The 12,845-nt window shown below is 44.0% G+C and overlaps 1 protein-coding gene across 4 annotated transcripts in view; it reads left to right on the top strand.

Moving 5' to 3' along the window:
- The window catches only part of PAMR1 (peptidase domain containing associated with muscle regeneration 1), a 68,544-nt gene that overhangs the window by 19,026 nt on the left and 36,673 nt on the right, over window positions 1-12,845 (top strand). For all 4 annotated transcript variants that reach the window (XM_032805102.1, XM_032805100.1, XM_032805099.1 and 1 more), the window contains exons 4-5: window positions 3,474-3,588; window positions 8,683-8,900. In XM_032805102.1, coding sequence (XP_032660993.1) covers window positions 3,474-3,588; window positions 8,683-8,900 — 333 coding nt within the window. The remainder of the gene's footprint in view (window positions 1-3,473; window positions 3,589-8,682; window positions 8,901-12,845) is intronic.

The following is a 12,845-nucleotide window of genomic DNA, read 5'->3' as shown; positions in this document are numbered from 1 at the left end:
GAGACCCCTGTTTGAGAAACCTTGGATTAAAGGGAGACGGACGCACCCTTTTCTGTGGTGTAAAATACATTGCAGTACCGCAATCCACTCACCAGATGGTGCCCAGAAGCTCTTAAATGGCTTCTTTTGATGTGTAAGACAACAGACATTGCAATGGGTTATAAGTTGAATGAGGCAAACTGATTCTTCTTTTTCCTGTGTCATAGTTTGCTGGGCGGAAAGTCACAATATTAAGTAAGAATAAGACAAATGAGGACAAAATTCACTTCAAATGGTGCATAAGGGTACACAGCTGCACTTCAGCCTCTGAGGCCCACATTTTAACACTGAGCTATTTTGATGAGCCTTTAGACAGTGGTTCTCAAAGTTTTGTACTGGTGTCCCCTTTTACATAGCAAGCTTCCCTTATAAATTAAAAACACTTTTTTACATATTTAACACCATTATAAATGCTGGAGACAAAGTGGGGTTTGGGGTGGAGACTGACAGATTGTGACCCTCCATGTAATAACCTTGTGACCCCCTGAAGGGTTCTAACCCCCAGTTTGAGAACCCCTGATTTAGAAAGTCTTTATTTGGGGAAAATAAAGGAGAAGGATATGAATATTTCTCTGGACCTTGACCCTTAAATATTCTTGAGAAGGTGAATGCACACGTACACAGACATACACACACACACATACACACAAACACACACACACACTCCCATTAGAGTAAAAATATTACTGATTAGATGACTGATTGCTTAAATGTGTAGGGCTAAATTAAGCCCATCATTGTGAAGTGTGCCCAAGTGGGGAGAGAACAATTTTGGGTCATTCTCTTAGACTTAATGGTGCTGATCAAGAAGTGAAGGCCTCTGACTCTACCATTACTACTCCTCCTGAGCCACTGAGGTTCTGTCTCTCTCGCTCCCTCCCCCCCTCCCCCCAGCAAATTTCTGAATGCCAGTGGATGTAACACTTCTATCATTGTTGCTTTGTCTCCGGTCTTGGCTCCTGCTGGAACCTCACACTGATGCTGGGAAACCCAAACAACAGGTGTTGAATTGTGACCAGATGTCTCCTCCCCCAGTATGAAATCTCATAATGGGATAGAACTCAAAGGACTCTTGAGTTGTTTTTTCTCTCTGTTCCAGACCTCAGAGAAGAATCTTTATGTGCCGCTGAAATCAGCTTTTTTTTTCCAAACAAGAAAGGAACCCTGATGCTGACACTTTTCCAAAGTGGATTATTTTTTTCTGAAAGAAGCCAGATTTGCCAGCATTAGTGGCTGGGGTACAAATTATTCTTGAGAATTTTCCAGGTCTCCCACAGCTTTAGAAGGGGAAGAAAAAAGATCCCATTTGATCAGAAGGTGATGGAACTGTTGTTTGCCTGCTGTTTGTCTGGGGGAGGCAGCACAATGTCTGCTAGATGAGCAGGAGAAAGGGTGAAGATCTGATCTGATCTTGGATGTGCTTCATGCAGAGAAGCACATCTGAGAATATTCTTTTGGAGAAAGTCTCTGAATGGCTCCTCTTTAGCCTTCAGACCACCTGCTTTGCTGGCCAAACCTACTTCCTTGGCATGGACATTCAGAAGTTCAGACTGTACTGTTCCAAATAGAAAAGTGCATTTAGTATGCCCCACACATAAGCATTCTTTTGCTTCCCTTTGTGAAAGGCAGGAGTGCAAAGGAAGCTCAAAACCCCCTGGTTACAAAAGGGAAGCTTTCTTTGAGGTGATCCAAGAACCTTGTCATGCAATCTGAAGATTTCCCGCCGCTTTGTCTCAGGTTGTTTTTGAGGCAGGAGCCAGTAACAACGCAAGGTCCCTTTCCTTGCTGTGGGAAGGCACATTATCATGTGCGCTGTAGCAGATTCTGGCATCCTAGCTGCATCCTAATGGGCCTACAGGAGTGTAGTAATTAATTTTCATATTTTACATGAGTAACCAACTGAGCCCCGGTGTAGAATGAAACACTTGTGACAAACTCCTCTGAGTTGGAGTGCTGTTTCATCAGGTTCCATTTAATTGTGGGTAGCTGAGGGTAAACCAACAAAGGGTGTTTTATTAGACAGACAATTCTCAACAGGAAACAGGAGCAATTGACCTTCAATTTTCCCATGTCTCTCACCATAGTTCAGACACATAAGGCCTGATTTTCAGAAGCTGACTTCAATGGAAGCTATGGATGCTCTGCACTTGTATAAATCAGGTCACTTCCACACTCGCTTGTCCTCCAAAGGGAAGTGTGGCTTATGGCAAATGCCACTTACAGTGACAGTCCCATCAGTCAAGAAGGGAGTGCACTGAGCAGCTCAGGGTCCCTGTTTGGGAATGGACCAAACTTACTGATTCTCAGTCAAGGAGCATGGGAATGGACTAAGGAGGCTGAAAAGCTTCTGGGAAGTCTCTTGGCCCCTCCTCCACAGCTTAACTACAGTCTCTTGGCCTCTTCCAACAGTTCTTCTCCTCTGCTTGGTCTGCAGCCTACCCATAATCCCCCAGTGCAGATATGTTATTACTCACAAGGCAATTTCTAGAACAGAAGATGCAGTCAAAAACATCCAGCAGTGTATGAACAGAATGCTTAATGAAAATCCTGATAAGCTGTAAGACTCCACCAGGAAAGGTGTAGCCAAAAAATTAGGCATCAAAAGATGTGATCTGCATGGTATGTAATGACATAACTCTGCACCTTCACTTAAATAATGTTTATAAAGTCCTTTAGGATCCTTGACAAGGATTTCCATTCTACAAGCGGGGAAACTGAGGTGTGGTGCAGTTACATGACATACTCAAGGTGTTTGGTGGCAGAGCTGAAAATAGAACCCAGGATTCCTTACTCCCAGGTCTCTGTGTTAAAAGTGTTCCATTAATTCCAGGCTGTGGGGAAGAGGAGCATATCAAGTATGGATTATTGAAATTTAGGCCCAGGATTGGGAAAGGATCCAGTGGTGCTCCAGATGCAGCAGTCCCTCTCAAAACTTTTCCGTATCCCACTTACTTTGCCACAGCTCTGCAGGCCTCACTCTGACTAGTTGCTGAGTGGGAGGCTGCAAAGGTTAAACGTCTTCCTCTTAACCACATCCACATGTTGACGTGAAAAAAGAGGATGAAGGGGACAAGGACTGAGGGGAGGAGTCTTTCTGAGGAGGGGTGGGAAGGAAATGGGATTAGGGGAGCCCCACATTTTAGGGTAGGACTTGGGGAGGCCAAATATTGCTGAGTCCAGACCTTAACTATGATTAATCTGGTGCTGATGTGGAGAGGTGATACTATATAAGTTAAATGAAGGGTGTTGAATTTCTAGATAATGTTGAAATAATATAATAGCATAATAATACTAATAATATAGTAGGGAATTTTAGTCATTCAGGAAGTTGCCTCAGATGTTAGTATGTCAAACTTGTCTATTCTAGCCCCTTCTCCCTGAGGTGCTGACTGATAGTCTCTAATGGTCTTGCTGTTTTTACTTTTCCTCTTCAGGATGTGGGCAGGTTCTTCGGGCTTCCAAGGGTCAGATTTTGCTGGAGAGCTACCCACTGAATGCACACTGTGAATGGACCATTCATGTTAAATCGGGGTTTATCATCGAACTAAGGTAAGTGGGAGGTGAATTTCAGCAAATTCTATCTTCTGTAAGAAGCAAAGTGGCATGTGTAACAGATGGGAATCAGATTTTGATTTCCAGGTGGGTCAGACTCTGGTGACTCTATGGCAAAGAAAGTGCTGCCCCCATCTTAGGAAGCTACTCCATATTTAGCACCTGGCCCAGCGGCAGATCTGGGAATGCTGCACTCCTGGCCATGTTCTGCCTTCAGTTCCTGCTTGGAACATCAGCTGATACCAATGGATATTTCTAGAGACATCCAGGGCAATATATATCCCTAGGCGCCATTATGGTCCAAGCATCCAATGGTCCAACAGGGAAGCACCAGGCTAGTGTAGAATGGATTCACTGAAGACAAAACTCAGGAGTGTTTTGGGGCAGGGAGAAACTGGCTCAGGTTACTCTGAATTTGTGTGAAAACAATTAATTAATTTTCATTAATGTACCTTCCCCCCCATAGAATCACAGACATTAGAGATGGAAACTCCCTCAGACGGAGATGGAAAATGCCTCACATGAGGTGGCGCCCACCACTTGTTGTAGACTTTAATAGATCTCATGGTCAGGAAGTATTTCCTGTTACTCAGCCTAAATTTTCCCTTTCTAAATTTCATATAATTACATCAAGTGACGTCCTCTTGAACTACCTTAAATAATTCCTTTCCAACCCTGTTGCCTACAAGCTTCCTATATTTGCATAGTTAGTTGTTCAGTCAATCTACGTATCTAGCCCTTTCAATCTTCCCCAATGGCTCAGTCTCCTCAGCCCTTCATCAGGATTTCTTTTCCAGTGCCTGAGAGTCTTCATCTGGTGCAATTAATTTTGTTTTTGAATGCGTGTGGCAAAGAGCTCACATGTACAGCAGGTAGCTTGGCAGAGGATCAGATTCAGCCCCCACCAGCAACTACAATAAGAACATAAGTTAAAGGCTTCACATCAATCTTTCCCCAGCTTTGGAGACCAGGCAAAGAAGCAATGTTAGGTGCACAAACACGTTTATAACCATAGATTTAAAGATAGCTTTAATATTAAATCAGAGGAAGGAAAATCACTCAAGGAGAAAATAAATGTGGGGGTTCCTTTGATATTAACACAAGTCCCTTTATCATGCTTACCACTGTGTAGTTATTAGCAACAATAATTACAAACACTAACAGGGGTGAAACCTCATCAGAGCAAGTGCAAGATTCTGTAGGTACTTTCAGGGGTGGCTAGATATAGCAGTGCCTATAACGTGGTACAGGGAGTTCGGTGTTCAGATGACTGATGCTGCTCTCTTTTACTCTTAATGGAACTGAGACACATTTCCTTTGCTTTTACAAGTGCATTGTTGGATTGGGCTGTTGCAAAAAGCAACAAGATTATAAATCATATTGCTTTATGCACGAGACTCTTTCATTCCTAAGGATGCAAAAGTGCTTCACAAACGGTGGTCTTGACCCTGCTTTCGATCATATCAGTAGGGGCAGGATTGGGTCCTATGTTTTACAGCACCAGTGAATACAGCTATCTCTGGGGTAGGAGGATGGCAGCCAACTGGCACAGATCAGCAATGTACAAGAAAGAAAGGAGAAGGATATTAGGGCAAACTGCTACACTTGCCAATAGTGCAATGGGATGGTTAATTGCCAGGCAGAGTAGACAGGGTATTTGTTTTTAAGGTGTCATCCGCAAGCGTATTGTAGAGTGTGCTGCATGGGAAGCCTGCTAGGAATTAAATCTGCAGCTCTAGACCACTCTGTTCCTATCCTTTCCAGAGGGAGGAGTGATGGTTCTGTGCCTGGGAATTTGTGTTACCACTCAAGCACTGTGAATTGTTATCACTACTGCTGCCATAGGGCACAAGGTATCTGATTTGAATGGACAGGTGGCATTACCCTCGTGAGAGCTTCCTTCTAGCTGATCTTCTCATCTTTCCATTGTGGCCATTCCCCGCACAGTTCAGCAAACTCAGTACTAACCCTCTACCTCCCTTGACACAGGGTCCCACTGTTAGGGTGAAAGTGTCCAGAAGCAGAGTCTGATGAGGGAGCTCCCACTGTTGGATTTAGGGGAGACAGTAGTTTAAACTCCACCAAATCTTTCTATCCTAGTCCTGCTGCCTATGCCTGGCTCTTTAGACTTACTCCACTTCCACATAAACAAGCAGAGTCCCTCTGCCATTGTTACTGTCAGCTCAGAATAGTAATTGTTAGCAAACGGTTTGCGGAGTCACCATAATTCCTGACAATAGCACTCCATGATTCTTGGTCTCCAGGTAGCCCCAGCAAACCCTGTGTGATTGCCACAGGGCAATGCTGGTGATCCTATCTGTGTGAAGCAGAAAGGAAACAAGTCACCTGCAGTAGCCAGCCAGCTAGGCCAGGTTTCTGTCCCTTTCTTCAAGCCTCTCTTTGTTATCTTCCCAAACAAAGCAAGAAAAGTATACCAAAAACACCCAACACTGATAACAATCTGGTTAGAGGTCTGGACTCGGATCTGCCAGCTGATCCTATTTACCAACAAATATCCCTCCCCTCCTCTGCATTGCTGAGCTCTCCTTTATATTCCAGCTGAGAGTGTGGGCTAGTCAGGAGCGCTGATCAGCTGTGTCAGCTGATTCCCAGCACTTGTCTGCCGGCTGCTCTCTGGCCTAGGGTCAGCTGCTCCCTATCTCGCTCTTCTCCCCTCCCTCCAGCCAGGGCTTTAAAAGGGCAGATCTCCCGGTTTCAGTGGGTTTATATATATTTATATAAATAAATAAATAAATAAATAAATATAAACTCTCTGAATCTTACAGGACTGAAAATAAATTATCTTCTGACTTGAGTTGTGCTATGGTGTCCTAGGGGATTTGGTTGACCAGACCTGCTTTGATAAATGGTTGTTGTAGTAGTTTGTTTTGTGTGTGCATTTTCTATCCTCATTTTTCTTTAATTTGTGATTTATCATGCTCCCTCAGCCCATGTCTCATCAGGAGATGAGATACAGCTCTCTAGGTAACGCACAACTCACATTTTCTTTTATGCTGTGACAGAGTTGTATCTTGGAATTGTATTTTTCTTTTTGAGAGGAACTCTCCCCACAGATGTGTATTCTCAATGCATTCACTAATAACATCCACTCATAACAGTACTTTGAGCTCCTTTTCAGTCTGAGGATCTCCAAGCATTTCATTAACATCAGGGAATTTGGTATTATCATATCCAGGACAGTTAGGAAAATAGCCCCAGTTTTACAAGTGAGGAAATTAAGGTTAAATAACTTGCCCATAACTGTGCTTTAGTCAACAATAGACCCTAAGATTTCAAAAGTGTTCAGTTAACTCTGCTGGGAGCAGAGTTAGGACAACATAGAGGATTTCTGAAAATCCTGTGCTAGATCTGTCAGGTCCCATCCCTGCACTTTAGCCATGAGGCCTTGTGCATGTGTACAAATCTATTGATTCTGTAAGAGCAGATCCTGGGGCTTGATCAGCCAAAGAGAGTTTGTTCTGAGGATGTTATGCTGGTAACTTGATATCTCATGGGTAAGTAACTGAGGGCTGGTCTAGACTACGGGGGAAAATCGATCTTAGATACGCAACTTCAGCTACGTGAATAACGTAGCTGAAGTCAAATATCTAAGATCGGATTACTCACTCGTCCTCACCGCACGGGATCGATGTCCGCGGCTCCCCCTGTCGATTCCGCAACTCCGTTGGGGTTGGTGGAGTTCCGGAATCGATATAAGCGCGCTCGGGGATCGATATATTGCGTCTAGATGAGACGCGACATATCGATCCCTGAGCAATCAATTGTAACACGCCAATACGGCGGGTAGTGTAGACGTAGCCAGAGTGTCAGTCAGACAGAACTGGAATTTGGACTCACCAACTTGCTCATGAAGTTTAAGTGAAACTGAGATGAATTAATGCCTGATGTTTATTGAAAGCAGATGCCATTTTTTTCTCAACCACCTTTCAACAGGCCTTTATGAAAACTCTGGGCCATCTCTTCCTCTGGTATAACTTGGTACAGCTCCATTCAACTGCTCATTCAATGGAGCTATGCAGATTTACACCAGCTGAGGTTCAGCTATTATTCCAAACACAAAAATAAGTACTGACTGAGTGAAGTGTATATTAATGTTAGTCTGATGGAAGGGGATAGAAGGGCATCAGCCATTTCACATAACATAGGCTTCCTTACGCTCTGAAGCCACTGAGTCCCCAGAAAAGGCCAGTCAGGGGAAATCAACTGTAGACTGTAGGAGTATGCTGAGCATCCAAAATGATTGTGCATTTTTCCCTTCTCTTCAGTTAGAAAATGTTAGATAGCCAGACCATTCAGCCCACATTTGAAGAGGTAGCATGATAGATTTGGTCTGATCCATTATATCTCTTAAATAAATGTGGTCTACAGAGTTGAGAGTTTTCGTGGAGATTGGGAAGATTAAAAGTTACATTTTTAAAATATTCTACTGATCAGTTAGTGGTGTGGTGTTCTCTCAGGCACAGAGCTTGGAATACTTACCCTGCACAGCGATGTAGAGCACAGCACCTCAGGCAGTTGCTTATTCTCTAAAGGCTCTTTTTTATTAGCTCTTTGTCTGTTTTTCATTCATATTCCGTTTGAATATTTTGGCTTTGTGCTCTGCTAGCAGCAGCATGCTATACTGTTAACTAGTGAGAGCCTTGTTCCATGGCTGATGCAAAAGGATAGATAGCATTTACTGTAAAAGCCTCCGGATATTACCCTCTCCCTTCTGCATTAACCCTGTCCCTTCCCCCTTACACAAAGGGTGTAAGTACTGGCTATTGACAATCAGTTCCTGTTTTGTCTTCTGATCTGAAATAAATTGTATTTTTCTTTTTGTTCCCATTCTATCTCTTTGTATCTTATTTCTAAGGGACCTATCATAGTTTCTAAATGCAGAGCACAACAATTTAAGTTATACTAATAAAGTCCAAAATGCAGTTTAGCTCTCTGCTCCTCTAGTGTATCCAGCTGTTCTCCTCTCCTTTAGATGGATGCTGTAGGGGGGCAGTAGCCTCTGAACTGAATTCAAAATACAGTCCAGCCAGGTGAGAGTGGCAATCTGATTTTGATGTCCTTCTGCCTCAGGTTTGCCATGCTGAGCCTGGAGTTTGACTACATGTGCCAGTATGATTATGTGGAGATCCGGGATGGGGACAATATAGATAGCAGGATAATTAAACGTTTCTGTGGCAATGACAGGCCACCTCCAATCCGAAGCACTGGGACCTCACTCCATGTTCTCTTCCAGTCCGATGGATCCAAGAACTTTGATGGGTTTCATGCTATCTTTGAAGAAATTACAGGTAAAGGAATTAAAAAAAAACATGGCTTTTTATTCTCATTAATTCAGTCTCACTAATCTTTCTTACTGTTCTGCTTCATTAAAAACTTTCATGCTGTGTTGCCAACAGCAGTTTATACAGATAGGTACAGTGAAGGCACACAGGCACACAGTTGCTAAAATGAAGCTCTTCTAAAGTAGACCCCAGTCCCATTATTTGTGCAAAGACTCAACTGATTGCAACAATTTAGGGCTGAAGTTTCGTGGGGTTTGTGATGTTTCTTTTTGTACCAAAGAACTGGGAATGAGTGATGAGATGGAATTTTTGTGCACAACTCGTTGCAGTCAGGGCGTTGCTTGAAGTAGTACGTGGAAGCAGAGTAAGCAGTTTAAAATGGTAGAAACCTGTTGCATTTCTGGCGTTTTGCCCATGCGAAAATGCTTTAATTATTTCTTCGACTTCACATTTCAGATCAGTAGGGTTTTTTTTAAAAAAAATTGTTTGTACAGGGAAGATGCAGAAGGCTTTTCCCATATAAAAAGCAAATAAAAACATTTTTCTCTCTCCTTCAATGAATAATATGATGTGCTAAATGTTTTTAATGAAAGAAGTTGAGTTCCAAAATTCCAATCTATTTATTAAACGTATTAAGCTTGAGTCTGATCTTATTTACACAAGGATAGCACCTTCCCCTCTGCATTACTCCCTGTCCCTTCTGCCTGCCTGCAAAGGGAAGGCTGATAGCTCCTGTTTTGCCTTCTGATTAGAAGTGGGCTACATGCCTTGTGTCTTCCTTGTATTTTCCTGTATAAAACCTGTCCATAGAGTTCTTAGCAGAGGAGGCCAACCAGTGTGTGCTGGTTTGCCATGGGAAAATCCTACAGGATCTATAACAGCTAACATTAGGATTTCCCAAATCCTCCCTGAAATAAGACATATGAGACCCCAGACACACATCAATGTCCCAGATTTAATGGGATCACATGAGCTGTAAATCTAGTTCAAGAAGTTCAGTTAATTCATGTAATCTTTGCAGCTAAAGCACACCTGAGCTCCAAACCTATTGGGGTTCAGCTGTTACTAATAACCCAAGGTGCAGTTAACAATCTGAAATGTGCACACACACAGGAGAAATGGCTGCCCCAGGTCTGCATTTACTGAACCCACTTGTCTACTTGTCCTTATAATACAATCACAATCACAGCAGGAACAGTTAGACAATGAGAGCTGGCACTGTGCTAATGAAAGGCTGATGGAAAGCAAACATTGCCTCCACCAAATGAAACCTGGTGTGGGGTATGTTGCATAAGGCTGCCTATACTCCTAGGCCTAACATTTTTGATATAGAGTAGGATGAATTGATTCCATTTTCTCTGCTCAGCATGTACCACTTAGTATTCTAGCACTGTTCTGCACTTTATTTCCACCCCATTATTAATGGTATTTATTTGAGACTGGATGGTACAAGCTGGGTAATCCATGCAGAGCATGATGCAAAGGGGTGAGAGTTTGTCAGGAGGCCTCATTGTGCACCTTATTATGAATCTGTCCTGGCCTGATGAGTAGCTGAAGTGAAAAGCTTTAGAAACTCTCACTGTGTCTCTTTATGTGAAGTGTTAACCTGGCCAGCAATACTGTTCATGGAAGAATACAATGTACGGGGGAGCTGAGGGACTGAAAGCTCTGGCAGCATACAGCAAGCTTCAGCATTCAGTCTTCTGAAATCCTTCTCAATGCAAAACCCTGGGGGGTAGCTGACATCCATGTCATAGGCCGAACAGGGCTCACTAGCTCAATCACTTGCATGATTGTTGAGAACAGGATCAGGTAAACACACTCCAAGGCTGAGCAATGACCCAAAGGGATGCTATGGTATCTGTTGTAGCTCAGCACTGGAGTGAAGAAGATAGGAAAAGTGGCTCATGCAGCGAGAGCAGAGTTTTTTCATTTACATGTGTCCACCTTTGTGGGGCTCTTTGTACTTGGGTCACCTTTATTCTGGGGACCCTATGTGGGATAGATTTTGCAGAAGTTGTCTCAGAAATCATGTTCTTCATGAAACGATGACACTGATCGAACATGAGGAAGTATTAAGACCAAATGGTCAGAGAAACTTAGGGAAATGCAAAATAATCTACAAAAAGTATGTCCCTAGAGGAAAGACCAGTGGACAGCTAGTTAATAAAAGAAACAGCTTAATCAGCTGAACGGCCTGTACTGGAAGCAGATGTTAACCACCCGAGTGCAGCAACAGACACTGTCAGGGATAAAGGGTAATCCAGTCTTTGGTGACAGTGGCCAGAAGTGACTAAGCTGACCTTAGATATGAAAGACAGGAAGAGGGAGGAAGATTGAAATAAAGTGAGCAGGATAATTCCCCCTGCTCCTGTGTGTGGTTGTCCTTCTTTAATAATCCCCTTGTGGAAGGTGAGGGATTCCCAGCTGATTTGCTGGCAGCTATTACTCATGAAACATTATAACGTCAATACAAAATCCCATAAGTAGGGAGAAGAGCTAACTTCTCTTCATATTTATAGTAGAGACGAGCTGGGTGGGCTTGATAGAATGTGTATCCAGGGAAATAGAAAGGTTCTGGGAACATCCTAGTTATGTGAGTTTGTTGGATAAGTTCTATTGAAACAAAATGTAGCTGGAAAGTGGAAGACTTTTTTTTTTCCGTGCAAAAACTATTGTGAAAAAAATGTTTTCCAACCATCTCTCCTAACTAGTTATAGATAGTTACATGAAACCCATCCACTGGAGAGATAGGGCCAAACCCTAGTCCACCAGAGAAAAACTCCCATTGAGTCCAATGAGATTCAAATTTGGTCCATAGATCTGTTTGTACTACAGGCCTACTAGATGCTGTCTTAATGGTTTTCATATGCAGCCAAGAAGGAGTTACAATTCCTCAGGTGAAACCAGAACACAAAAGTGGACAATTGGGAGCAAAAATTGGATGTCTAAGTCACTGGGTGGGTGTTTCGGTGCATTCTGTGTTTTAGATTTTTAAAGGGCACAGTGAACTATGATAGATTAGAAATAATGCTGGGTCTGGCTTAATGAGAATCACGACAGTCACCAGTAACCAGTAGGGTCAGTGGATACTGATCCCTGCCATATGACATGGGGAGGGAACTTTTATAACCTTGTTCCATGTCATATGACTGAAGCCAGGCAATAAAGACTCATTTTTATCAGCTCTTTTGTGTGTCACACCTCCATCATAATCAGGGGTGGCTCCAGGTCCCAGCACACCAAGCGCGTGCTTAGGGCAGCATGGTGTGGGGGGCGCTCTGCAGGTTGCCGGGAGGTCCACCAAAGCTGCGGGATCAGTGGACCCTCAGCAGGCACGCCTGCGGGAGGTTCACTGGAGCCGCCTGCCGCCCTCCCAGCGACCAGCAGAGCGCCCCCCACGGCATGCTGCCCTGCTTGGGGCAGCAAAATGTCTAGGGTCGCTCCTCATCATAATAACCCACATCCATGCCAGGGCCACCCAGGGGGGGTGGGCAAGTGGGGCAATTTGCCCCAGGCCCTGCAGGGGCCCTCAGGAGAGTTTTTCGGGACCCCTGGAGTGGGGTCTTTCACTTGTTCCGGGGGCCCCGGAAAGTTCTCATGGGGCCCGGGCCCCTGGAGCTTCTTCCGCTCCTGGTCTTTGGCAGCAATTCGGCGGCAGGGGGTCCTTCCGCCCCGGGACCCACTGCTGAAGTGCCCCAAAGACCCGTGGCGGGGAGTTCTTCTGCCCTGGGACCTGCCGCCGAAGTGCCGGGTCTTCGGCGGCAATTCGCCGGGCCCCCTGAATCCTCTGGGCGGCCCCGATCCATGCTCATTCATTTGACACAAGTGGCTCCACGGAATAAACTGGCAGACAAATAATGGCTTGTGCTATCAAGATAGAAGCAATAAATAAACGTACCATTGGTCCCACTGCATTGACTTCAACTGACAGGAAGATATGGCGTGTTG

The sequence above is a fragment of the Chelonoidis abingdonii genome, chromosome 4 (assembly GCF_003597395.2).
Source record: "Chelonoidis abingdonii isolate Lonesome George chromosome 4, CheloAbing_2.0, whole genome shotgun sequence".
In the NCBI taxonomy this organism is placed as follows: Eukaryota; Metazoa; Chordata; order Testudines; family Testudinidae; genus Chelonoidis; species Chelonoidis abingdonii.
Note: the sequence above shows the minus strand (reverse complement) of the source record. Positions and strands in the feature narration are given on the sequence as shown.